This window comes from Exophiala xenobiotica, assembly GCF_000835505.1.
Source record: "Exophiala xenobiotica strain CBS 118157 unplaced genomic scaffold supercont1.2, whole genome shotgun sequence".
NCBI classification, from domain to species: Eukaryota; Fungi; Ascomycota; class Eurotiomycetes; order Chaetothyriales; family Herpotrichiellaceae; genus Exophiala; species Exophiala xenobiotica.
Window position 1 is genome coordinate 2,839,536 of NW_013562493.1, and position 23,241 is coordinate 2,862,776.

The following is a 23,241-nucleotide window of genomic DNA, read 5'->3' on the forward strand; positions in this document are numbered from 1 at the left end:
CATCAAAACCCAGATAAATCAGCACCCGATAGATTGCGCGACGCCGCGGGACGTTCAGAGACGGGGAATCTCGTGACCCTTGGGCGCCGAACCCTCCGAAAGGATTTTCTTAAGCTCGAGTTATGGAGTATGTTCTATTCTGTGCAGTTGGTTTCTAAAGGTCACCTATAAACTCTGGCGCGGGAATTATCAAACGATCTCATAGATCTTTCAAAGAAAAAATGCAGCTGGGAATCAACTCTAGGTTGTCTGTGCTTTCCTTGCCGCCGTATCTCCTAATCGGTCTCTAGTGTGGCGGCAGGGCAGTTGCCCAGTCACGTGAGTGTTGCCTCAACGGCTGCCTAGATAGACTTCTCTCTTGGAGGATCCCTTTGGGTTATGTGGAGGATGTTCACCACGGGATACAAGGACAAGTCGTTTGAAGTAGGAAGTCTCCCATTTATGCATGCTTTTCAGGAGCATGCAGGTCCTCGTGATGTATTTACGCCGAATCTTCTTGCGTTCCTGGCTGGTGTCCCCTGTAACGTCTCAACTGTCCGGACAATACCCCATGCGCAGCGTTACCCAGGTCATGCATCAACTGGCTCAGATTTTCAATCAGAGGCAAAGAAGTTCCGTTGTCGCCGCCATTTCGGTTCTTCTTCAACACATTGATGCACAGCTCCATCAGTCCCTTTGGGTTACTCAAAGTTACCGTTCCATTCAAGCTTTCAATGCCGTTACGTACGACCGGAGTGCCGCGGCCGAGACTTATGAATCGCTGGACCGCAGGAGAATCGTCTCCATCTAGCCAGATTTGAATTGCATCATTTGCGGTCATGTGAGCGCTCGATGACTGTGTCTGGGTCTGATTCTTAGTTGGAAGAGCCGCACGAACAACGGCGTAAGCCCAAAACGTAAGACCAGCGTGGTATAGGCAGATCGAACCGAAGTCGTGAAGTGCCTGAGCATGACACATTCTCGCAGCTTTGAGAATCTGGCCCGCATGCCATATGGCTTTGCGAGATTCGCTGCTCTTGGCCCACTGCTGCAAGAATGGGAATGCGCGGCGCGCTTCCTCCTCACCTTCTTTGCCGGCGAACAACTGCACTTGCTCAAAGGACACGTGGAGATTGAGAAGTGTCCTTTCGGAGACAAGCACCATTTCTGGCCGAAATATCCCGTTCCAATCAGAAAGGATCAGGACTAGTTGTTCTATCAGATGCACGGCCCCGGGCTCATGAGTGTTGCTCAAGAAGAGACCTCCATGGTTGAGACCAGAAGACGGCGATCGTATGAGCGCGTTTAGCTGAAGAACGCTGTAGGCTACGGCCCAAATGCTGTAGGTGACGATGCAAGCAGCGAAAGCGAGGTCGATGTTTGGTTGGTTTTTGAGCTCTGCCACATTGCTGATGCCTTGGCAAATGGCCACGTTTTTCTCTTGAGGATCGAGTTTGTGTTGGAGATAGACATCCCTCCATTCTTCCGCAGTACTCGCACCCCATAGCTCCTTTGAGGCCGGAAAACCGAAAGAAATTTCGGATGCTGATAAAAGTGGTGGAACTTGGTAAGCCATAGAAGCCTGGTTGGCATGAATGAGAATATGACAGACAAGCCTGATCGTGTCAGCATATTTTGCAGAAATGGAGAGTATCTTCGTAACCTTTTGTATGACTCGGCATAGACCCATTGCTTCCATTTCAGTTCCAACGTATCTGGGGTGTCTTGATGAGTAGGATGAGATGGCTGCCCTTTAGGGCGTCCAAGCCGACCCGCCCTTCTGACCATCTGCGTGCCTCAGTTAGTCTAGGACTGGCTGAATTTCAGAAAGTACTAGTACTTGCAGTGATCAGAGGTTGAGCAAAACTTTCAGCAAGTTCCATCTTGCGCTTGTCTCCACTCCAGAGACCTATTTGAAGTTGTAGTGCGAACGCTTGAAGGGTTGTAAGATCTCGAATGTATCTATTATCTTTCTCAATCTGTGCAAGAGTCAGGCGATCCAGGAATACACGGGCTAAATGTCTACCTTTTCGGCAAGAAAATTTCGACATGCTTCTTGTAACGCGAAGCCGAGCTTTCGTATCGATGACACGGAGCATAGGACAGCCCCAGCAGCAACCATGACTGCGGCAAGCTCAAATGACTCGCCCAGATCCAAGGTGGGCAAATGCAACCAGGCGTCCACTTGATTCAGATGGATTGTCATGTAGAAATGTAAAAGCTTGTTCAGGAGCTGGGCGCTCGGAAAGGACGACGCAATGGCTGTATAGAGTGAGGAGTCGCAGGTCGTTAGCACACAGACAAGAATTTTATCCCGCCCGGTGTTGTCGAGGAAGTGGTTGGACAGTCGATCATCTGCCACGGCCTGAGTTTCAGGACTTTCCATATCGGCATACGGCAGGGAAAGATTGAGATTGTCCTCGCCGCCATAATTCTGATTGGTGGGTGTCCACATCCAAACTGATCGCATGAACGCGGCGTTTCCTGAGGATACTCCGTCCCCAAAAATCGGGGTTCTAGTGCCTGAACCTGGAAGTGGATTTAAGGGTCTGTTGCTCGCTGAAGGTATTGCGTCGGCGTGTTGTGTCCCAAGCAAAATGTCCAGCTCCGGAATATTTTCCAGATTGATTCCAAAGTCTAGGAAATCCCGAGGTGTGCGCGGGAGGTAATGTTGTTCGTTCAGCAGATGCTGGGCATCGGGAACAGGAGTCACCGGAAGCATGATATCATTCAGAAAATACGCGAGCGACGACTCGTCGAAATCATAGGAGAAATCGGTACCCAAATTGAAGGCTTGTGAATCGTCGTGGCTTCCGTTGTGTGACGCTAGATCGGGGGTTTGCGCCTTCTGCTCTGATGTGGCAGTGAGAGGAGGCTTCGACCCAAGGTTAGAGCTTGTGTTGGTCCGCCCATCGTCAGATATCATAAAAGCTGGTGCTCCAGATGAATCAGGCATATGAAATTGAAAGTCGGGAAACGCTCCTTCTTGAGTCATTATTTGCTCAGCCGGCGGCGCTTGCACTGGGCCAAGTCAGTACTTCAGGTGAGCGCATGGTCTATTTAATTCACCTTGACCAGTGCCATCATCAATAGGTGCAGTGGAATCCGTGTAAAGGCAGGACAGTTGTTTCTGCTGACAACGCCGGCAGGGTTTCTCCTCTTCGCACTTTAACTTTGCCGCTGCGCAGGCGCTACATGCCTTTGCGACACGACATCGTCCGTTGAATATCGATTTTCGTCGTCGCTTTGCTAATGGGTCGGCGGATTCCTCATGGTTGGCAACATGGCGCTTCAGCACGTCACTAGAATCCGGACAATCAGTTTGACATGACCCAAGAAGACAACTCGACGACATACGCTCTGGCAAAACCTTTGCCGCACACTCTGCAAGAAAAAGGTTTCGTCTGGGAATCTATGGACACATTTAGCTGGCCACCGTCGTTGGCATGATTAATGAAGCTCACGAGAACGTTGATGGCGCACTAGATGGTCGGGTCGCGCATACACCTTCCCGCAAGTCTTGCATGATAAGGAGCCTGCTCGTTGACCTTTTCCCTCAACTGAGATGGACATGACTGGACTTGGCGAGAGGATCGTGCCATCTGGCACCAAGTCTAATGATTCTGCGGCGTCATCACTTGGTAACATGGAGGGCATAGTGTGACTGGGACCTGTCGCGTTGCGTCCACATCAACCGCGTGGTCGGATTGAAGATGAGGAAGAGAAAGCGAGATGGGTTGGTGGAGGAGATTCAGGGGGGCCCCTTGGGGGATTGTTGTGGGCGAGCGGGGAAGTTTCAGCAAACAATTTTGGGTGACACGTGAGACGTATCGGCAGTCAGGGTCACGTGGTCTGAACACGCACGCGGCATATACCCTTCTTCGGAGTAGGTGGAGGAGTGGCGCCGTTCCGAGGGTGGCAGATGTGGAGGAGACCAACAATTACTTTGCCGCGCCATTGTGGCCATCGGCAGCAGTGATGGCCGGAAGAGAGCGATCGGATCTTGTAACGAAGTCATCGATCGGCCTTCAGTACGCTGTATCCAGATTGTGTACCTCTTCATCGATATTTTTGGGTGGCCACACTTGTGGTGCAAGTATGACCAGACAGGGTGAGCATTTTCAACGCAAACAGTGGGCTATACATTCCGTACTCACAGATGATAGCGCAAAGCCCAGTGCACTGGTTCTCTCATGGATCCACCATGATCCTGGGGGAGGAAAGCGAGTGTGCCACGATACGTATCTCGTCCTGATTAGGATCAATGCCTGCCTCCCTCCTGCCCCACGTGAGCTCGCGCCGCTTTTGCTCAGGCTGGCTCGTGCCCGGCTCAACTTCGGCTCCGGGCCGGCTGCGGCTGGGCCCAGCTCACCCTCCACCTTACTTACTACAACCTGTCCCCTCTCCTTCACAGTTGTCTCAACAGGGTTGCGGGGATGTCGATGTCATATTGAAACGTCTCAAACACCAAGGAGTGGCTATACAAAGACGCGACAGCAAGGTCTATCTCGAACAAAGTGCGCCGGTACCAAAGTTTGTGTGCTCATGATTGCCGAGGTTGGTGTAGCTGGTGTCAGTCGGCCACGGAATACTAACGCTGCGACCCAGGAATGAATGTCGCAAGGACTGAGTGTCGTCAGGAATGAGTGTCGTCAGGAATGAGTGTCGTCAGGAATGAGTCTCGTCAGGAATGAGTGTCGTCAGGAATGAGTCTCGTCAGGAATGAAACATTCCGCCACGCGCTCGGGCCCCTTCTAGAGCCATAAGGAGCTCACTGAGCGCGTCCTTTGTCCTGTCTTACACTTTTCACCCCCACCTTTAAGCTGCTGGCTGCCCTTTTGTCTCTTGTCTCTCTCTCGTCCGAGGGTGAGACTTGTGTCTTGTGTCTTGTGTCTTGTGTCTTGTCGGAAAGCGAGACTTGACGCACCGCGCCTTCTTCGGTCTTCCCTCTTGTCCAAAGACGAGACTTGAGTTCACCACCATATCTTCCAGCTTCATTCAATGTCTATAAACATAGATTCAGGAGACGGTGTGAGCAGTTCGGGCTTACCTATATCTCAAAGACATGGTCAGAATACCTTCACGCTCTTCCATTCTAGCCGTTAACAACTCTCAGCAGCTACACAACAGCCTACAACCGGAACCGAACAAGCGCGTATATTTCTACAGCAACTCTACAACCCGCAGTTGAGAGTCAGAGATTACGACCTCGACGAGCCGTTTGTCTGCAGAATATCTGAGCTTGAGTGGTCACAACTGTGTGAGGAGTTCGATCTTGACGGCCCGAAATCTGAAAGCAATAGGTACGTTCATATTCTTATTTTTCTCTCTTCTGACGTTCTTTATCTATTAAAGAATACTTTACTAAGTACTTTCTATAGGTTGCCTAGATTTTCATACAACTCCGCCATATCAACTCTCAAAATCTATACTATACCTTCCTGCTTACACGAAATTATCATCAACTTTCTTCACAAACACTTCACTCTTCTATTTGATCGAGTCCTTTCTAACTACCTTCTTAAAAGAATTGATATTTTCACAAATCTAACAATCCGTACTGGGTTTGAAGCAGAATATGAAGGCTCAACCAAAATCCCCGATCTCGGAATTTTTGTGAGAAACAACAATACTCAAAAAATGGAGCTGAAATGGGCTCTTGAGGTTGGCTTCTCTGAAAAATATAACGACCTTCAGAAAAACATTGGACTTTGGCTTATCGGTCAACCGACATGTGCTATGGTCGTTCTTATCAAAATCACGGAAAGTCCAAAATATCGACGCCCACCTTATACAGAACTTAATATACCTCAAAATCAATCTGAGATTCTAGAAGAAGATTTCTCTCTTCGAGGAGAATATGGCCCAGTGGAGTTCAAAGGATATCAGTGGGTAGGACAGATCTCAGAAGTATTTCTAGAGATTTGGACTCGCCATCCTGAAACTGGGGAACCAAGGCGGCGAATAGGACGTCAAACATCTATTATTCCTCCAACGGACTTATCTCCTCAATTTGAACTCGCCGAATTTCTCGATATTGACGGTTCACAAATGATATCCTTCGATTGGGACGAACTCCGAGGGAAACTCAAGGACTACCTTCGATCCGAGGCTCACTTGAGGTGCTGCATGTGGCTTCGGGAAAGTAAGAAACGTGTAGGGATGGACGACAAAGCTGACAGGCCTTCGTAATGGGGTTTCAATCAATGCGGGTATGGTTGTGGTGGACGACGAATCTGACAGATGTTTCCTTTGTAATGGGGTCTTGATCAATGCGAGTATGGAAGAAGGAAAGAGAGGCCTACTGTACCGGGTTACTGAGCTGCCTCTTCAAAATAGGTAGTATTTGGCATGTGGATGGGGCAAGGCTGGAGTGGCAAGGCTGAGGCATGCCCCCATCCCGATGGCGAAAACACACCTGACCTTGTAGATATTCATACATGCGAGTTATCACACAAGGGGATACAAGTTGTCGACCCGCGCACCTTTCGTACTCTTTCGTTTTGTTTTATGTTCTATTCGAGCTACTATGTGTCCTTGCATGCGCGATTGAGGCCAACATAGGCATTCTGAGGCCGTGCCGTACACTTTCTTGTGCCATCCGCGGGCATTCAACATCTCAATACTGCGTTTGGCCTTACCCCATCCAGAGACGTGGGCTACCCTGCCTACCCTGCCTAACCTGACCTCTCCGATATTACCAGGGCTTTGTCACCCGTTTACACTATGAAGTTGAAGTAGCAGCAGGCAAACTCAACGCACAGATGCAAGGCTGCGCAAAACTGCCTCGTCTCATGTTGAACGCCACAGGCGCAATTTCTCAGTCTCAGAGAGCGTCGCCGTTACCTATATCAAGTCAGCCTTGCTCAGCCTCACGGATTTGGTCAGACCAGAGTACTTCTCACACGAAATATTGATTTTGCTAATCAGCTGCTGGATTTTGAGAACCAAACTCGACCGAGAAAGCAAAGGGGCCTCGGAATAGGCCCTTCCGAAGCTTGATGGGCCCCAGCCCTAGACTCACGACGCGCTCGTGCTCAGGTTTGCGCAGCCACAGCTCCAAGTGGCTTAATCAGGGGAGCCCAACTCCATGTTAATTCGCACCCGAAGGTTCCAATGACGGGGTCTTCTCTTCCACCTTGAGAGCTCGCATGCCTACAAACGTCAGTTGCCATTATTCCAGGTTCTCGCCAACTAGGTGTGCATGCCTAAAACTTATCTAGCTGATCCTAGTCCGCATGCAAGCTTGGCGGAGACATTGTTTGGAGGTAAATCGGCAATTATAGGCAGGTGCCGGTTACAGGGCCCTGGCCCGGATATGTGCACGATTGATCCGTTGCTCAGGCTGATTGAACACCGTGATCAGCCACGTTCCGGACTTGCTCAGGTTGAAGCGGCGAGGCTCAGGTCTTGCTCAGGTCCAAAGATGGAAATGGAAAGTGCCCATGTCGAGATTCCGACGTTGAATTGCGGCTTGCCTGTTTCCCCAGAGATGTCGACCAACGGTACTTGTCTCTATGAACGCTCGATATGATCCACATTTCCACATCGAAGTCGGGACTGCCTTGAGACCACTTCGCAAGGAAGGCTATCTCATTATCGGCTCCCGTGGTGCCGTGCATAACCTTTATCGCCAAAAATGGGAAGCTATGCTGCAGCATCGAGACAATTTCGCCCAACAGACGCCGCCTGAAGCGTGGGCTCTACAGTTCCGACAATCGGTAGAGGTCTGGGTAACTCAGAACTCGGGACCACGACTGAGGAGCGCTCTTACTCGATTAATGAAGCACCCGCAGTATAGAGACGCACATGCTAGCGATCACCACTTCATGGCCGAACTGTTTGTGGCAGGAGCCGTTGGGGACAAAGAAGATGAAGGCACCTACGGCAAATTGTGTGTGGAGACCTGGGAATTGGTGAGCGTTGGAAAGTCACGTATCTCTGGCCGAAGCTAATATGAGTTCCAGACGAATATGTGAAATTCGCAGTACACCTTTGGATCATTTGTCAAAGCTACAGCGTAGCAGTGTAGGACATAAGTGCACGATCGACAGACATGATGCTTCACCAGCGCGTCCGACGCTCGAAGACTAGCTACGCTCGAAATGAAGGGCACTCAGAATTGCAGAAGGAAGCTATCACGTAGTGTGAGAGAATTCGAGATACCTGATCAGGCAAGAGGCTTTCCCGATTCAGCTGCGCTTGAATTTTTGATGGCCCAACAGCGGGCGCTTATTCTGAAAATCGGGGATCTGATTGGCTGTAAGCTCAGTTTTCATGTCACTTTTTAGCCTGTCACATGGTCTTCCTGAGGCGGTGGTAATTTGTTAGGATAAGATGGCGTTGTTATTTAAGCTTTGACCCACGTATTTTCGATTATCATGCATAGTGAATGTCAGGCCTGTGGGACTTTGTGGTGTCGCAGTACGCCTGCGGTGGAATAGACCCTCGGTCTTATGGACTTATCACCCGGTCAAGTGTTTCAATTCTAATATGCAAGGCACTTTGCGGCCGACCTGAATATCAGGTCACAAGCAGGAGCTGCGGTGATGCGGGTAGTCGACTCTTTATCCAAGCATAACCTAAAACTGGCGATTGTTTCAGCGTACCAACTTTCTCGCCAGCAGTGGCACTCCATACTTCCACAGAAAAACACTGCTTGCTATGATCGTCGTCAGAGCAAGGCTAAATTCCTACCAATATCCCCTGCTCGAAGAACCCAATCGCACGTCCCGCAGGCTGATTCATCTTGGTTTCCAGTGATTCAGCTGCACGTCGAAGCTTCATTGCCTCACTAACCTCGTTCCCATCGATCAGTCTGGCTAGATGACGGCTCCTATCACTGTAGGAAATGAACTCTGGCTTCGGCAACTTGAACATTTCCCGAGTATAAAACCCCCTAAGACTGGTGCCAAATCCGACAGGTGACACAGGCAGCGGCTCCTCTGGATCCAGAAATAATGACCTCTGCACCCGCTTGTTCGAGCTCTGGGCTGATATTTTGGGTATTCGGGCCTTGACCGTGCCTTTGGGGCTAGGACCATTGACCTCCAGCTGTGTAGCGAAATACTGGCTGGTGAGCTTGGCGATTTGTGCGCAGAACTCCTTGATTCGAAATTCATCCACGAGCACAAGATCTGGCGCACGAGGAGATTGGCCTGCAAAAGAGAATCGAGCCCGGGAGATGGCCTTTGCTGCTTTCTGCATATCGGCAGCACGGTCAACAATTGCGACGGTCCGAGTGGAAGGAGGGACCAAATCCGTTCTCGAGTAAACGACATTGGGTTCTGCGGAGCCAAAGAGTCGGACGCTGTGTTGAGGCAGACTTGCAACATCTATCCTTTTGTCAACGACAATGAAGACGTCTGGATCAAGAGCTGCTATTAGTGTCGTCTGCGTAAGTTCTGAGGTCTTTGACAGCATCTTGGGAACCTGCATGCCTGTGAAACGGCAAAATGGTGAAGTGAGCGCGATCATGTCTTACCTCGAGGATGACACAGCTCCCCGCTGCAATTGCTGCAGCCACCGCTGTCACACATGCATTAAAGAAGTTGTAGCTCGAAGGTAAGATGTAGGCGAGTGGATAAGCGACCGAATGTGACAGGGAGCTTTCGCGTCTCGCGAGCCAGTACTCGACCTCAAGCGCCTTCTCCAGATTGCTCTCTGCGAACAAGGCGGCCACAGCTTCAAGTGCTAGAGCATATTGGATTTGAATCTCCGCCGTCGTATGTCTGCTCTCACTCTCGATAGTCGCTCTGATCGCCGGTCCTTCTTTCTTCAATGCTGCATGAAGACTGCTGAGTTGACTCTGCACGAAGCGTGGGCTTTGAGCTTGCCCTTCGACAGCGGAGGCCAAAACCCGGTCAATTGAGTTTGCCATTGGTATGAATTGCAAAACTTTGATGCTCCTTTGAGATTTCAGGCTGTTGACATGAAGATATCCAAAAACTTCCAGGCCGGTAAATTGGCTGGTCGGACTTTCTCGGCACATGAATCCTACGCTTCAGGCGACGACCTCCACCATCGCCCACTTACCGAACGCGCCCATGAACTACCGAGAGTTTCTTGCTTGTCATATCATTCTCTGGGCTAATGTTAATTCCATCTCTTTGCCGCTCAAAATCGTCAAGAGTGAACCCATTGCGGAAATGTCAGCGACCACAACCGCAAATCCAGTATCTGGCGCCGTCCTCAATATTCTTAAGGACTATGATATCCATCATGGTAATCCAGAGAACCCAGGAACCCCAGAGCCACCGAATTCACAAAGAGACACTCCCAAACCCATTCTAAACCCGGAGCACTGGGACAACGAACATCGACGTGTCCCACCATACAAGCCTATCGACAAGAGAAAGCGCGGCCCTGAAAGGCCAGACGGCTCCAACCCAATAGAGGTAGCCTTTATCTTTCTGATGTTGAATGGGTGTGGTCTGATCGGGGTAAGTTTATGTCTCTTCCATTGGGCTTCAGACACTGATTGCATCACAGCGAGGGAATTCTGCGTGGAGAGCCACGGGCGGGAAGCTGAATGCTCACATTTTCAGATATAAGATTGGAGGCGAATGGTAATGAGATGGTATAAAAGGGCACGGTGGATTGCTGATGGGCGAGTACGGTGAAACTACAAGAGCCCGCCGACATCTATATTTCGGGCTTTCACACGATTGTGATTTTATGCGCAAGCAAAAGACTTTGAATGGGAAGCATTCTCAGGTTATCCAGTTACGATTACCGTCCAGAAGACTTGACGTCCTGCGGCATATCGCCATAATCTTCGTCGAGTTCTTTGCCACCTATAGTGATTGGTTTTGATTCCTGCAAGACATACAACATGCGCACCCAAGAGTCCGGACTCGGATTGCGCCATGCATGGGCGGTCGCTCTTTGAATCGCAACGTCCCCCCGCTTCATGGTTCGTACCTCCCCAGAGTCCAGGATTCATTCCACAGTCCCTTCGAGAACGACTCCGTAGTCGAGACTCACAGTACGGTGCATAGGTGACGTTGACCCGGGGGGCATGTCGACATAACGCAAGACCGTGCCACCGGGAATAGTCAGACCAAGGAGATCTTGTTGATATTTTTTGTAGGTATCGATGTCTTTGTCGTCGTTCAGGTCGACAGGATATTTATTGGTCGCATAAGAAAATGCAAACTCTGCTTTGTTGCCTATGACTTGCCACCCCAAAGGCTCATCGAAGGCCTTATTGAAGACTGCTTTGACATCGCTGTTGTGGTCCGTCACGAATCTGTGGACAATCGGGAGTCCTTTAGCGTCCATTTTGTTTCAGTGATCCTTCGATCAGGGCGCCCCGGTCCGATCTGTTGCGTCTGGTCGATTCGCCTGTGCTGTGGTAGGTCTCTGATCGGAAAACATGTACATTTGCAAAATGGAAGGCTTCTGTAAGTATCGCTGTTCAAGAAGTGCCAACATCTATCCGTGATCATCGGTATAGAAAATATGGGGCACCCGACAGGAGAGGCCCTCCACTTCCCGGTACCACCGGCTCTCAATTTTGACTCGCCATATCTGTTGACGGCATGACTGCGTCAACCGTACTCTTGGATTTCCAACATCACAAGACCACAGGCACAGACGATACGCATATTTGCTGAGAACATGCTCTTCTCCTGAACGACAGTTGATTGGACCGAGTGTTTGAAGCAGCACGATGCCGAATCCGATTCAAGATATTGCGACGGTCGACAATGACAGCTTCCCCTACATCTTGGAAAAAAATGTTTCGATCCCCTTGAAACGCAGTTCAGGCGTGGTGAGAGCCAACGTGTACCGGCCGAAGAGTTCGACCACCGAGCCTGTGCCTGTGTTAGTCACCTACGTTCCCGTGAGTATCCCCTTCATTAAAACACCAGTCTTTCGCTTTATTTCCCTTCCAGGTTCTTTACCGACGCAGCTTTCTGACGATTCCCAGTATGGCAAAGACATTTATTACGGAGAGCAAGTCGAGTTTGAGCTAACGTTTCGATGATTTGCTGAATATGGTTCAAGCTTTCAGGTCCAGTCATTCTCCGAACTGAACCCAGAACAGAATTCAGCGCACTCGGCTTGGGAAACCCCCGATCCTGGCTATTGGACGTCTGTCGGGTATGCTGTTGTACGTGTCGATGAAAGGGACCTCGGACAGTCACCTGGGCTTTTGGACACAATGTCTAAGTCTGCGAGCGAGGCATTCTTCGACGCCGTTGAATGGGCCGCCGAACAGCCCTGGTCATCGGGTAAAGTAGGCCTTTTAGGCATTTCATAGGTCTTTTACACAGGCACAGCTGGCGATCCTGTGCCTCTCACCAAGGGATGGTTGAGAGTAAGCTTGCGCAAGGTCAACGCCGCCCACCGACGGCACAGGGATTATCTGCCATACCGAGACTGTTGCAAATCGGATGTGCAGCCCGTCCTGCCTGGTGAGGCTTATACTGTCGACGTCGAAGTCTGGCCTACCAATGTGGTTCTGGAAGAAGGCAGCCAACTGGTCCTCGAGGTATCATCTGGAGACACCCAAGGTTCGGGTATTTTCACACACGGAGGACGAAATGACAGGTATACAACCCCGAACACTATACGAAACCCAGACACTGACATTTGACGTAGGACAGAACAGCGCTTCGGGGGGATGAACCATATCTGCTTTGGCCCCGACTATGACAACTACATCACGTTACCAGTGGTACCGCCCAAAATTGCATGAGTGGCTATGGGTAGGGTGACGATGTGGGAGTCTCGACAAAGCTGAGGCTAGAGCACTCCTCAGCATGAGCATGGCAATGAGAACCTTTTGAATCACCTGTGGTATCATCATGCCTGCTTGCTCGGTAAGAACTGACTCGGGTGACGGGGCGGGATAATGTGAAAGTGGTCCATTTCGGGCTACAAGCAGACCGGCTTGTGGTTTGACGTCGCCAGTCATCTACACTCAGAGATTTTTAGATTTGAGAATGCCAAGAGGGCTTATTGGTCATCGCCACGGCCTGTGCGGAGCACTTTTCAATCTTATATAGCCCCTTTGTTCCAAGCTTCTGACTTTCTCGAGCATCTGGATTGTAAATGCTTCAATGTCAATATTTCGAACTTCTCGTGACAATCGTGCCGACGCATTCCCCAAAGCCGACGCCAGCAAGAGTCCCATCATGATTGACCGCTTGACCGGTAATCAAAACCGTATCTCCATCTTCTAAGTATTTCCTTTTCGCCCTTGACCCGCCTTGTAAAACGATCTCAAAGTCCTCCTTACGGCCTCGCGTGGTCTCAAGCAGGCAACCTGCCGCACCCTTCCCAGGGCCGGAAACTGTACCCGTAGCAAGTACATCTCCTGTATTCAGTCCACAGCCTCCCGAAGCTTGGTGAACGATGAGGTGGGCAAGCGACCAATACGACGAAGAAAAGTGCGATGTGCAGATCGTGGTGTTTGTGTCGGCGGGTGGTGAGACATAGGGTGGAAACAGTTTTGCTTGGAATTGAATGTTGAATGCTGTGTTTTGTGCTTCTAGATGCGGTGCGACGGGTATGTCTCGGTCAGCGATCGTGGTCCGGAGTGGCTCTAGGGCATCAAGTGTGATCACCCAAGGTGACATGGTGGTGCCGAAATTCTTACCCATGAGAGGGCCTAAAGGCATCATCTCAAAGCCCTGGATATCGCGAGCTGCTGACAGTAAGCATTTTTGCAGGCACCAAACACATATACCGGTCGATCGTGAAGATCAATCTTCAGACTCGACACGACTTTACATACCGGACCAGTCGTTTAGCATCACGAGACCAAAGATATGCTTTTCGGCATCATTGGCCTTGACGGAAGTTCCAAATGGCAATGGTTCGCCTACTATGCATGCAATCTCTAAGTCATAATCTAGTGCACGGCAAGCATCGTAGACCACTTTTTCACCGTTGCGGTAGTGCCCAGACGGTCGTGCTATTGGCGTGCCCGAGACGACGATACTTGAGGCACGTCCACCATACCCCATGGGGAAGTGTAAAAAGCTAGGCGGAAGTTTTCTGATGTTGAGGATGGCTTCTCCAGCCTTCAAGTTGTGGTCTTTGGAGCAACTGAAGTCGGTGAACTCAGAAACATGTATCGGAAGATGCAGCTTCACCTCCTCGATAGGGACAATGGCGTCTGATGGGATCGAGCCCCGCGTCTGGTTTTTTAACAAGTTCTGGAAGGCTAAGCGGATCTTTCTTCGAACCGACCTGGAAAGCCGAGCAAGATCATTCAAGGTTTGCTTCGTGAGGTCAGACATGTCCAAGTTGAATGATGACAAACGCACTTGTCGTAAAGCCTGGTCGACTTCTGAATCCAGGTCTCCCAAAAGCCCCGCATCCAGCAGTGGAGGGATGAAGATGACACTCCCATATTCTCTCGTCGCTATCGAAGGACTCAGGTACTTGGCGGACATCGCAATACCATACGGAAGATTATTGATTGAGAAGTGCTCGTCATACATGGTGAATATGTTAGGGGGTTCGAGCAAGTCAAGGGCGCTTTGCCGTTCCCCAGGACTGGGACACGAGCAGTCTGGGGGGCAAAGGTGCCTTGGTCAAGAAACTATGATGCCCTACTAATTTCTCAGCGAGTGACAAATAACTCCTCGCAGTGCTGTGTAGATTGGGCTGCCTATTGCACCTTAACTTAAGAGTCAAAAATGACGTTCTTGGTGAGTGGCGTGCCAAAGGGGTCCCGGTCCTCCATTCCCCTGGCCCCTCCACCTCGCCCGCAGCGACCGACAACGCCGCGTCTGAGAACTCGGTAAGTGGTCCGGCCATACCTCGACACCATATCTTGTTCATCACATGTGTTAACACCACAAGGGTTTGAGCCGCATCTCAAGAAAGCGTTGGTATTTCCCTTGAAGATCAGGGCAGAGCTTTCTTGGTGCCTACACATTGCAACCGCACGTCATACATCATGGGTCAAGAGAGATGATGGAGTTTGTAATAGGACGGCACACGAGGAGGAAGGAAAAGGGATTGGTGGCTGCAATAGCACATTGATTGTAGTCTTGGTTGTCTCTTGTCTCTGACAGATAGAAAAGTAGAATACGTACAGAGAGCGCGGGGCAGTGGAAGGGTGTGCCAATCGGGCTAATCCGAAGTCGGCCTAGCGCCACATGTGACGACTCACGTGTCATCCCCCCCCGGGTTCGCCGAGTCTGGGGAAAGACGAACCAAGATGACGATGGGCGATACTCCTGGGCGGTCAGCACCAGGAAAGAACAAAATGGAAACCGGAAAAGATTTATGTATCCAAATACACATGTGCTATTTCCAGGCTGGTCGAATTGCGGGGTGCAGGAGGGGGCAGCCCAATGTTGGCTGATCGAATTGAGGGCGGACTGCCGAATCAGGCACCTGAATCTACCGCACTAGGCAATATTGCGACAGTGAATTTTATTGACTGATCCATGTGAAAGGCGGTCTCTTGCGCTCAGTACAAGTATCACAGTATTCGCAGAGGGGAAATCCAGGTTGAGATCGCATAGATTGAACACGGTATCTTGTATTACAGTGGTAGCCGAATTGAATTTCTTGACATCAACCAATGTTGACTCGCAGGTACCAAATATTATTAGGCAACAACACTATACTTACTTCCTACCTATCTTCGCAGTATCAGGGGAGAGTCTGTTCTTTCTACTTTACTGTAATCAAATTTCTGCACAGCCCTAGTTGCTACCGTCCGCCGCATAATCCAATATCAATCGCAGCTTAAAAGGACAGTATCAAATTCTTGACCTGGTCCTTTTAAACCACCGTTTCAGACCACCTTATCTCCATGGCATCAGGCGGATCTGAGCTGCAAAACCTAAATGAAGATGCCTTAATCCTGGAAATCATCTGCAGAGACTGCCGACAAATCTTGTCCCAACCAGCAGCATTTACGACCGTGTTCGAGGCCGGTTTGAGTTTCCAGAAAACTCTGACTCGGCTCCGTTCGGTTTCCCGATTGGATTGTCAAGTGTGTGCCTTGTTCCGCTCAGTTGTTCTAGAGGACGCTTTTACCGGCCGTCAGGGAGATGAGAGTTACCGGTTCGGCGAAGATCTATGGAGAAGTCCGAGGTGCACGTTTACTCTCAAGGCCGTTGTCGACACCACGCAAAGTCGATACACGAATTTATACGGTTCGATATCTATCTTGTGGAACTGGGACTCGGACCAGGATCTTTTTGGGGCAAATCACTTGGATTTGGTCATTCGACCTGAAAGTCCAACACCACATCTCGAATTTGCCAGAAAATGGCTAGACGAATGCATGGTGTCAGGATTTGGGTGAAACGGTTCTTCCCACTCGAATTCTTGAAATTCTACAAGAAGACGGCACACCAGATCTCAAACTCCGCGCAAGCAGTGGAGCCTATGGTCGCTCTTGACGCTGAGCTATTGCTGGGCCCAGCTTCACCTGCAAAATTGACAACTGAGAATCTTCACGAATATGCGCAGGCAATTGAAGGGTCCACCCTACCTACCACTATTCGAGATTTCATCGGCATTGCCCGTGCGCTCGCTGTCCGCTTCATTTGGGTGGATGCTTACTGTATTGTACAGGATAGCGATGATAATAAACATACAGAAATTGGTAATATGGGTGAGATATACAAAAAATTCATTCTTGATCATCATTGGTTCTAAAGCCAGGAGTGTAAGCGATGGTTTTGTGGACTGGGCCCCATGCGTGTGGCCTTCCTGGAATATCCCGTCCCCATTACCACAACGAAACAACTTTGTGTTCACCCTCCAAAAGATCCGAAATATCCACGTTGACCAATAGCCAATCAGTCACAGAGCGTGGAGTTTACAAGAGCGCCTACCTTCTGCCCGTACTAAGTATGAGGCTTTTTTCTGGAATACCCGCCTTAGAACGGCGGTGCCACTCGCTCCACGAAAGCAATATCGGACCAATCGAGCCACCTCATCATTCCGATATTCGCCTATATTCGTATATGTTACCGCGATGTGGCGCTCCTACTACCACTCCAGCTGTATATTGTCTATGCTATCGTTGGGCAGATATCGTGAATACATATTCTGTAAGGGCGCTGACGGATCCTCACGATAAACTTCCGGCTATTGGAGGTATAGCCCAAAGATTTCAATACCGTATTGGTATCAACCTATTACGCCGGCCTTTGGGGCAAGTTGCTCCTCAAGCAATTGCTTTGGCTATCGTTGGGCTCTCATGGACGCCATGTTGCAGAACACCACGGTATCGTGCTCCGTCGTGTTCATGGGCATCGATGGACGGACCAATTGAATTGGATCCTGCGCCTCATTCAACTACACCGCCGATATTGACCATCATAGGCTGCGATGTCACGGTAAAGGGACTTCTCAAAACTGCTCTTGTGAGAGACAATGAGCTTCTTGGCGTGGGAACAGGGCAGCGTGTATCCTCTGCCAGGTTGGACACGCAGCCCCCTCCAGTCTCTGTCCTCACCTGGTGTCTGCCGATTACGAGTGGAAATGGCGAGCATTGGGAGGTAGAAATGATGACGAGTGACACAAGCGAAGACTATCCAGATTCCCTCTGTGCTTTCCTTGGCAGTAGAAGGGACGAGGATATTTCAAAGGATTGGTATAGCAGAAGGATGGTCGCAAACATCTTTACAATGGTTTGAAGGCGTTGTGAAACAGAGATTTCGAGGTCGGAATCTAGACACGAGTACTTTCCATCTTTGGACCTGAGCGTGGCCCTGAGCCTCGCCGCTTTAACCTGAGACGCTCCTGCATTATACCCTACGAGCCAGAACAGATATCCCGACTAAAGGACCCGTTTGTCGTCTCGAGGACGGGAAGGGCAGCCATGAAGGAGAGCTTTACAGGGATACTTCACTAGTCTTACGGCCTAGGTGGCACGTAAGCGACTTATCCTAACGACGGGATGCGACGGGATACGACGGGATTTCAGCCAGTAGCTTAACATGGTGGATTTTGTTCATGCGAAATCGAGTCAGCTAGGTAACTTTTGGACCAGGAGGTTGATTCATGGTGCACACCCAGGTGGCGAAGACCTAGAATGAATGGCACTGAACGTTGGTAGGGGGGTGGCTGTTGAATGCAACGACATCCCTGTCGCGGATTCTCTCCCTGTTGGGGGAAAATTTCTCTATTCCATGGACTCGTTTCCATGCCATTCCTTCAATCCCTGTGATTTCCTTTGTCTCAGGCGTCGGAGATTGCTCATATCATAGAGCTGGCGGCCGTAGCCCTTTCTCACCCGATTTTCTATGTTATTGATGTATATAAAGCCCTAGTTAGCACCATCTTCTCGTTCCTCCTTTTCAGAGCATCAGAGAATGATCAATCGAGCCGATTTGACAACAGGGGCTGACTAGGCAAACCGGTGACAGGGGGATTGCCGCAAAGCATGCGACCTCTCAGGGTGGAAGTGGAAGTGACAGTTCGACATGATGTCGATAGAAGCATGGATATGGTAGTTGGAACTTCCAGTCATTGCCCTGCGCTTCCAAGATTTTGCATGTGCGCCTTTAAATTGACCAGCGATTTCGTTGCCTATTCTGCCAAGAAGACTGCTGCCTGTGGACAGGCCTCATTGGCGCCCACCATACCCAATCCAGGGCGCGTGTAGGCTTCGAGAGAATGTGCGGGGTATCCGTTCTAGTTGCCCGCCCGCCTCACCAAGAACTTCCTGATTCCACCAGAGGAAATGATCTTTGACTTCACACCATTATTCAACAGTTAGCCTGGAAGAAAAATGGATGTTTTCACGTCCGCAGCGGGAAAAACTTATGAATACACGGCCCTTAAGCCCAACGAGGTTCGGCTCATGGTTCTGCATCCAGGAAGACCAGGCCACAATTCCCACCGCGATCAACCTCTTCGATGCTCTCTCCTCACCTTGACCTTCGATGATGCTCAAAGAAGAGAGTATGAAGCTCTCTCCTACGTCTGTTCGGCCAGCAATCTTTATGGATATTCAGCTCAGAACTACCCCGAAGAAGTGGGAAAACCCAATCTGGAGGCACCGCTGCCAAATGAATGCCGGATCTGGTGCCAACATGAAGTCGCTGAGAAGTCTGGCTTCCGTAACGTGACCAAAAATCTCATCGAGGCACTCTCACGACTCCGATATACGTCTGAAGACCGTGTCCTGTGGGTGGACGCCATGTGCATAAATCAAGACGATAATGATGCCGAAAAGGCCACTCAAGTGCCCTTGATGGCCAGGATATATTCCTGTGCTTCACAGGTAATTATTTGGCTGGGAGAGACACTGTCACGGCCATTTACGGATGTTGTGTTAAATAGACGCGATATCACTGAGTCGGCATTTGACTATGTTACCTGGGTAAACAAGCTAGAGCCCAAAATGAGGGATCTCGACTTTTATCGTTCCACCAGACCCGGGGACATGCTTGGTACAGTTAACATGATGTTAGCTATGTTTCAAGAGCTTTTGTGGCGTTGTGAGTGGTTCCAGCGGACGTGGACGTTCCAGGAAGCAGTGATGGCGAAGCAAGCAACAGTGATATGCGGTGGCCATCAAGCAAGCTGGGACGCGTTACATGAGGCATGTCGTTTCAACAGCCGAGGCATGCAGCTACCGAGTGACATACTTCATCACGAGAGGATTGTGAATGCTATTGTGCTAGTACTTGAAGTACAACGCCTCCGCAAGCTGCGGTGTTTACCCGAAAATACGAACAGAGAATGTCTCACCAATGCCGATCCTTGGAGGTTCGATCAGCTATTACACGCTATCCGATCCAAAAATGCCACTTGTTTACACGATAAGGTCTATGCGGTTTTAAGCATGGCAAGCGGCCAAAACCTACCACGCCCAGACTACAGTGCTTCCCTTAGCAAGGTTTATTGTGACGTTGCCCAATGTCTTTCTCGGAACCTGGAAAGAGGCTGGATTTCTGTCCTCAGCTACGCTGAGTTACCTAACCGAGATATCGCGGATGAACTAAAAGAGTTGCCCAGCTGGGCACCGAATTGGAGTATGCCGACCGATACTGCTCCAATATCTTGGTACGCAGATTTTCGAGCTGCCGGTATCACAGTCGACAATTGCTTCGTCCTGGAAAACAAAGAAGGAAATCAGAACCCCCCACTATTATCAATCCGTGGTGCTCGCCTATTCACTGTCCATACAGTGGCAAAAGCCTCACATGAGGATAAGGATGAGCTTATCAACATGCCATGGGAACCAACCGAGAGCTACCCGCTGACCAATGAAGAGTATTTAGTGGCGTACAGTAAAGTAGCAAGACCGGACATCATGGAGTTGACGAACCCACAGGAGGACCCCTTTCGTCCGTGCCGATCACCATTCTGGGAAGGTTTAAAATATTTCTCGGCTCGCCAATTAGCGAAGGCTGGACTCGAATATCATTATGATCGGGCGATTTCTGGCCACCGACATTACAGTCACTTGCGGCAAAGTAGGCCGATCCCCGGTCGTCGTGTTGGTTTCGCTCCTATCCATATGGACCGGCGGCTCTTTCTGGGATCTAGTGGATGTCTCGGTTTAGCGCCTCTAGCCACCAGGAAAGGAGATTATGTTTGTCTGTTTTTGGGCGGAGAAGTGTTGTACGTAATCCGACCTGTCCTGAATGGACGTTTTACGTTTGTGGGTGAGTGTTTCGTGTATGGGCTGATGCATGGGGAGGCGATGGAAGGTCTGAGTGAAGCGAGAGTTGAGGATTTCATCCTCCAGTGACCTTGGAACAGCTCAACTGCCACATCTTCGTCCTTTTCATCGCCTGATAATCCCAGGCAAGAGCATGGTGCCATGCTAGACCAGGTAACATCATACAGAAGGTTTGGATTGATAGAGGAGTAAGCTCTCGCAACAGCATTGCGCCACCCGCCATATTACTCTGAAGGAAGTATTCCGCGACCAAGTATTCATTTCCCAAACACCCAAGGCCCTGCTAAAGATCTGACCCGACGTAAATACAGGAGGGGGGGACCTCCAATGGTGGAATAGCGACGCCAATGGCAAGAAATACGGTTAACGGGTTTTAATTAGCCTTGTTTCTTGAAAATTTAGAGTACTCTTTCATAAATATAAGTCTTGCAAACCTTACGGAATAGGGTATCACCGGGTACCCTAATAACACTATCCAAGTTATTAAGAAAGTCGTTACGCTAAGTGAATCTTAACACTAGCATTAGCGTCCACACTAACGTTTAAACAGCAAGAAAAAGTCTATCTTACTAACACTTATTAATCTTTTAGGCAATATTTATATAGTACCGATCCCGCCATGGAGACAGGATCTGCCATCCCAAATACTGACCGCACTAGGCAGTTTTCTTGCATGATACCTGGAGGCCTAGGCGGGTACCGAGTGCAAACCTCCCACTGGACGCCTACAGCACATCGCACCGCGAACCCTACTGCATAAATTGCCTCTTCGTATCGCCCGAGCCCAAGATGCCTATATGAGGCAGAGATAAGCTTCTGATAAACATAATGGACAGTACACATCCGAGCATGTTTCTTTGCAGCAAGCGACATCACTCCACTGTGTACGCGAGCGACAAACGCGCCTGTGGTGCGGCGTGACGAGATGCTCGTGGAACTTTCCATCTTGTCGTAAATGCCGGCCGTTTCCCCCTCCCCAAAGAGTGTAACGCCGAATTACGTTACATTCCCAGGAGGTGGTGTTAGGGTTGGGCGGAGGGAGGGGGGATGGGCCGGATCTCGGCAGCGGGGACACCGGAGTTCGATCTCGTTGCAGACTGATCAGGCAAGAGACCTTCCTGATCCAGCAATGCTGAGAATCTTGGTGACCCAACAACAGAATTCGAGCTTGACGTGCAGGTGTCACACTTGTCGCACTTCTTGGCATCAGTCTGATTGGCTGAAAGAAAGACCTGTCCAATCCAGGAGTCACGGCTGATTCCTTGATCATTGCCTGGAATCCTGGATCACTGATGACGGTGCCCTGGCCGAAGGAGACTGTTCACGTGACGACTGTCTTGCAAGATTCTCACAACCGGGTCTGTCTTTCTTGTCGATAATAGTGTGGAATCCCTTGCTACCCGTTCGGCATGTTGTTCCGGGTCGTGCTCTTTGTGTTGCTCTTTGTGTTGCCGTTTGTTGGCTCTTTGTCTGGCTCTTTGCCTTGCTCTTCGTCTTGGATATCCCCCGAGGTGCAGCAGCAGTGCTCCACGACTGGCTCGCCCCATCAATACGATGAGCACGACTCCGTAGTCTACAGGAGACAGGTCCGTCTCCGGCGCTCTCTGTCTTCCTATTCTCTTTCTTGTTCTCGTCCTTGTTCCTGGTCACCGCGGAGAGAGCACCCTGTGGGCACTCTGCAGTCGATTTTCCCGCTTCTTCACTGTTCATCATTTGTGCTTTGTCCCACCTCTCTTGATTTTGCCGCTGGGAGATATTGAAGAATTCCTTAATCATGTGATTGTATTCAGTACGCCAGTACTCAACCGAGTTGATGGACCTGCGATGATCCGTCGACGGATCGAGAAGACGGACTCGGTGGGTTTCCTAGATCGCTTTGGCCTTGTAGTACTCCAAGGGTTTGAGGATTTGCAAAAGGTAGTCGGAGGGATAGACTTCGGGGGTAGAGGAGCCGCGGTATTCGGGGCTGTAGCTGCGCTCGGGTTTGCGGCTTAGGTGCCGATTTAGTTCTTCGAGGTCGGGGATCGGTAGGTGATGGGGAGAAGGCGAGCGGATGGGCGTCCGGTGACGCACAATCCGCCATTCTGTCTGCATAAAGGTGTCTGGGGGAAGTGGTTTGGAATTAAAGTCGGACGGTGTGAGCTGGGACGCGAGTCGCGACAACAAAAGTTCCTGGCATTCGAGAATTCGCTAAACCTTCTAATCTCGGTACTGTAAAGTGACAGCATTAGTCAGAACAATCATGACATGGTGTCGGCAGGTCAAAGAGAATAAAAATACTTACCAGCTTAAAGAGTAGTGACGCTCTAGGTATCGAAAATGGATACACCGAGTGGGCGCTTTCAAAATGAGCTGTCAAACTATAGGTCCTTGTCATGCGTCTGTGGGCGCTGACAGATCCACGCCTCCGTGATTGCGCCCGCCACCCAATGAGACATTCGACCGTCAAGCATCACAGGGCGACTTAAAACGTTACATCTGCGAGCGGCCCCGTATGCGTTGTCTGGCCATGTGTAGTTCCACGGGGCTTTCGTTTTGCCATTTATACAATGCGAGGGGTGAGGGAAAATTATGGCTCGTTCATCCGTTCACGCATATCTATCCATCTTGACCTCAGTCCTCTCCTCCAGGCACTC

General features: G+C 50.1%; 10 protein-coding genes across 10 annotated transcripts; 4 read left to right on the top strand and 6 right to left on the bottom strand.

Moving 5' to 3' along the window:
* Window positions 1-426: 426 nt before the first annotated feature.
* On the bottom strand, window positions 427-3,703 carry PV05_03257 (uncharacterized protein). The gene is made up of 7 exons (XM_013463889.1): window positions 3,444-3,703; window positions 3,337-3,391; window positions 3,049-3,281; window positions 2,006-3,000; window positions 1,824-1,958; window positions 1,643-1,767; window positions 427-1,595 (listed from the first exon to the last, which is right to left on the bottom strand). Exons 1-7 carry the CDS (start codon window positions 3,634-3,636, stop codon window positions 482-484), a joined length of 2,850 nt encoding a protein of 949 aa, XP_013319343.1. The 5' UTR covers window positions 3,637-3,703; the 3' UTR covers window positions 427-481.
* Window positions 3,704-7,496: 3,793 nt separating this feature from the next.
* PV05_03258 (uncharacterized protein) lies at window positions 7,497-7,958 on the top strand (the record flags this gene model as incomplete). The annotated part of the gene is made up of 2 exons (XM_013463890.1): window positions 7,497-7,895; window positions 7,947-7,958. 2 exons carry the CDS (start codon window positions 7,497-7,499, stop codon window positions 7,956-7,958), a joined length of 411 nt encoding a protein of 136 aa, XP_013319344.1.
* Window positions 7,959-8,664: 706 nt separating this feature from the next.
* Window positions 8,665-9,970, bottom strand: PV05_03259 (uncharacterized protein; the record flags this gene model as incomplete). The annotated part of the gene is made up of 2 exons (XM_013463891.1): window positions 8,665-9,411; window positions 9,464-9,970. The coding sequence occupies 2 exons, from the start codon at window positions 9,968-9,970 to the stop codon at window positions 8,665-8,667; spliced, it is 1,254 nt and encodes a 417-aa protein (XP_013319345.1).
* A 55-nt stretch (window positions 9,971-10,025) lies between these two features.
* Window positions 10,026-10,551, top strand: PV05_03260 (uncharacterized protein; the record flags this gene model as incomplete). The annotated part of the gene is made up of 2 exons (XM_013463892.1): window positions 10,026-10,421; window positions 10,471-10,551. The coding sequence occupies 2 exons, from the start codon at window positions 10,026-10,028 to the stop codon at window positions 10,549-10,551; spliced, it is 477 nt and encodes a 158-aa protein (XP_013319346.1).
* Window positions 10,552-10,710: 159 nt separating this feature from the next.
* Window positions 10,711-10,893, bottom strand: PV05_03261 (uncharacterized protein; the record flags this gene model as incomplete). Its single annotated transcript, XM_013463893.1, has 1 exon — window positions 10,711-10,893. One exon carries the CDS (start codon window positions 10,891-10,893, stop codon window positions 10,711-10,713), a length of 183 nt encoding a protein of 60 aa, XP_013319347.1.
* A 27-nt stretch (window positions 10,894-10,920) lies between these two features.
* PV05_03262 (uncharacterized protein) lies at window positions 10,921-11,262 on the bottom strand (the record flags this gene model as incomplete). The annotated part of the gene is made up of 1 exon (XM_013463894.1): window positions 10,921-11,262. One exon carries the CDS (start codon window positions 11,260-11,262, stop codon window positions 10,921-10,923), a length of 342 nt encoding a protein of 113 aa, XP_013319348.1.
* Window positions 11,263-11,653: 391 nt separating this feature from the next.
* On the top strand, window positions 11,654-12,685 carry PV05_03263 (uncharacterized protein; the record flags this gene model as incomplete). Its single annotated transcript, XM_013463895.1, has 5 exons — window positions 11,654-11,827; window positions 11,915-11,949; window positions 11,992-12,218; window positions 12,261-12,537; window positions 12,589-12,685. 5 exons carry the CDS (start codon window positions 11,654-11,656, stop codon window positions 12,683-12,685), a joined length of 810 nt encoding a protein of 269 aa, XP_013319349.1.
* A 367-nt stretch (window positions 12,686-13,052) lies between these two features.
* Window positions 13,053-14,438, bottom strand: PV05_03264 (fumarylacetoacetase; the record flags this gene model as incomplete). The annotated part of the gene is made up of 2 exons (XM_013463896.1): window positions 13,053-13,636; window positions 13,727-14,438. 2 exons carry the CDS (start codon window positions 14,436-14,438, stop codon window positions 13,053-13,055), a joined length of 1,296 nt encoding a protein of 431 aa, XP_013319350.1.
* A 4,265-nt stretch (window positions 14,439-18,703) lies between these two features.
* Window positions 18,704-20,674, top strand: PV05_03265 (uncharacterized protein; the record flags this gene model as incomplete). Its single annotated transcript, XM_013463897.1, has 1 exon — window positions 18,704-20,674. The coding sequence occupies one exon, from the start codon at window positions 18,704-18,706 to the stop codon at window positions 20,672-20,674; it is 1,971 nt and encodes a 656-aa protein (XP_013319351.1).
* A 515-nt stretch (window positions 20,675-21,189) lies between these two features.
* PV05_03266 (uncharacterized protein) lies at window positions 21,190-22,742 on the bottom strand. Its single transcript, XM_013463898.1, has one exon. The coding sequence runs from the start codon at window positions 22,379-22,381 to the stop codon at window positions 21,872-21,874; it is 510 nt and encodes a 169-aa protein (XP_013319352.1). The 5' UTR covers window positions 22,382-22,742; the 3' UTR covers window positions 21,190-21,871.
* Window positions 22,743-23,241: the final 499 nt, after the last annotated feature.

Bases quoted from the DNA above. Each gene is read 5' to 3' on its own strand.
- PV05_03257 (XM_013463889.1), bottom strand. From the start codon at position 3,636: ATGCCCTCCATGTTACCAAGTGATGACGCCGCAGAATCATTAGACTTG. The intron at 3,001-3,048 runs GTGAATTAAATA...GACTTGGCCCAG, and splicing joins TGATGATGGCACTGGTCAAG to TGCAAGCGCCGCCGGCTGAG. The intron at 1,596-1,642 runs GTTACGAAGATA...TGACACGATCAG, and splicing joins TATGCCGAGTCATACAAAAG to GCTTGTCTGTCATATTCTCA.
- PV05_03266 (XM_013463898.1), bottom strand. From the start codon at position 22,381: ATGATTAAGGAATTCTTCAATATCTCCCAGCGGCAAAATCAAGAGAGG.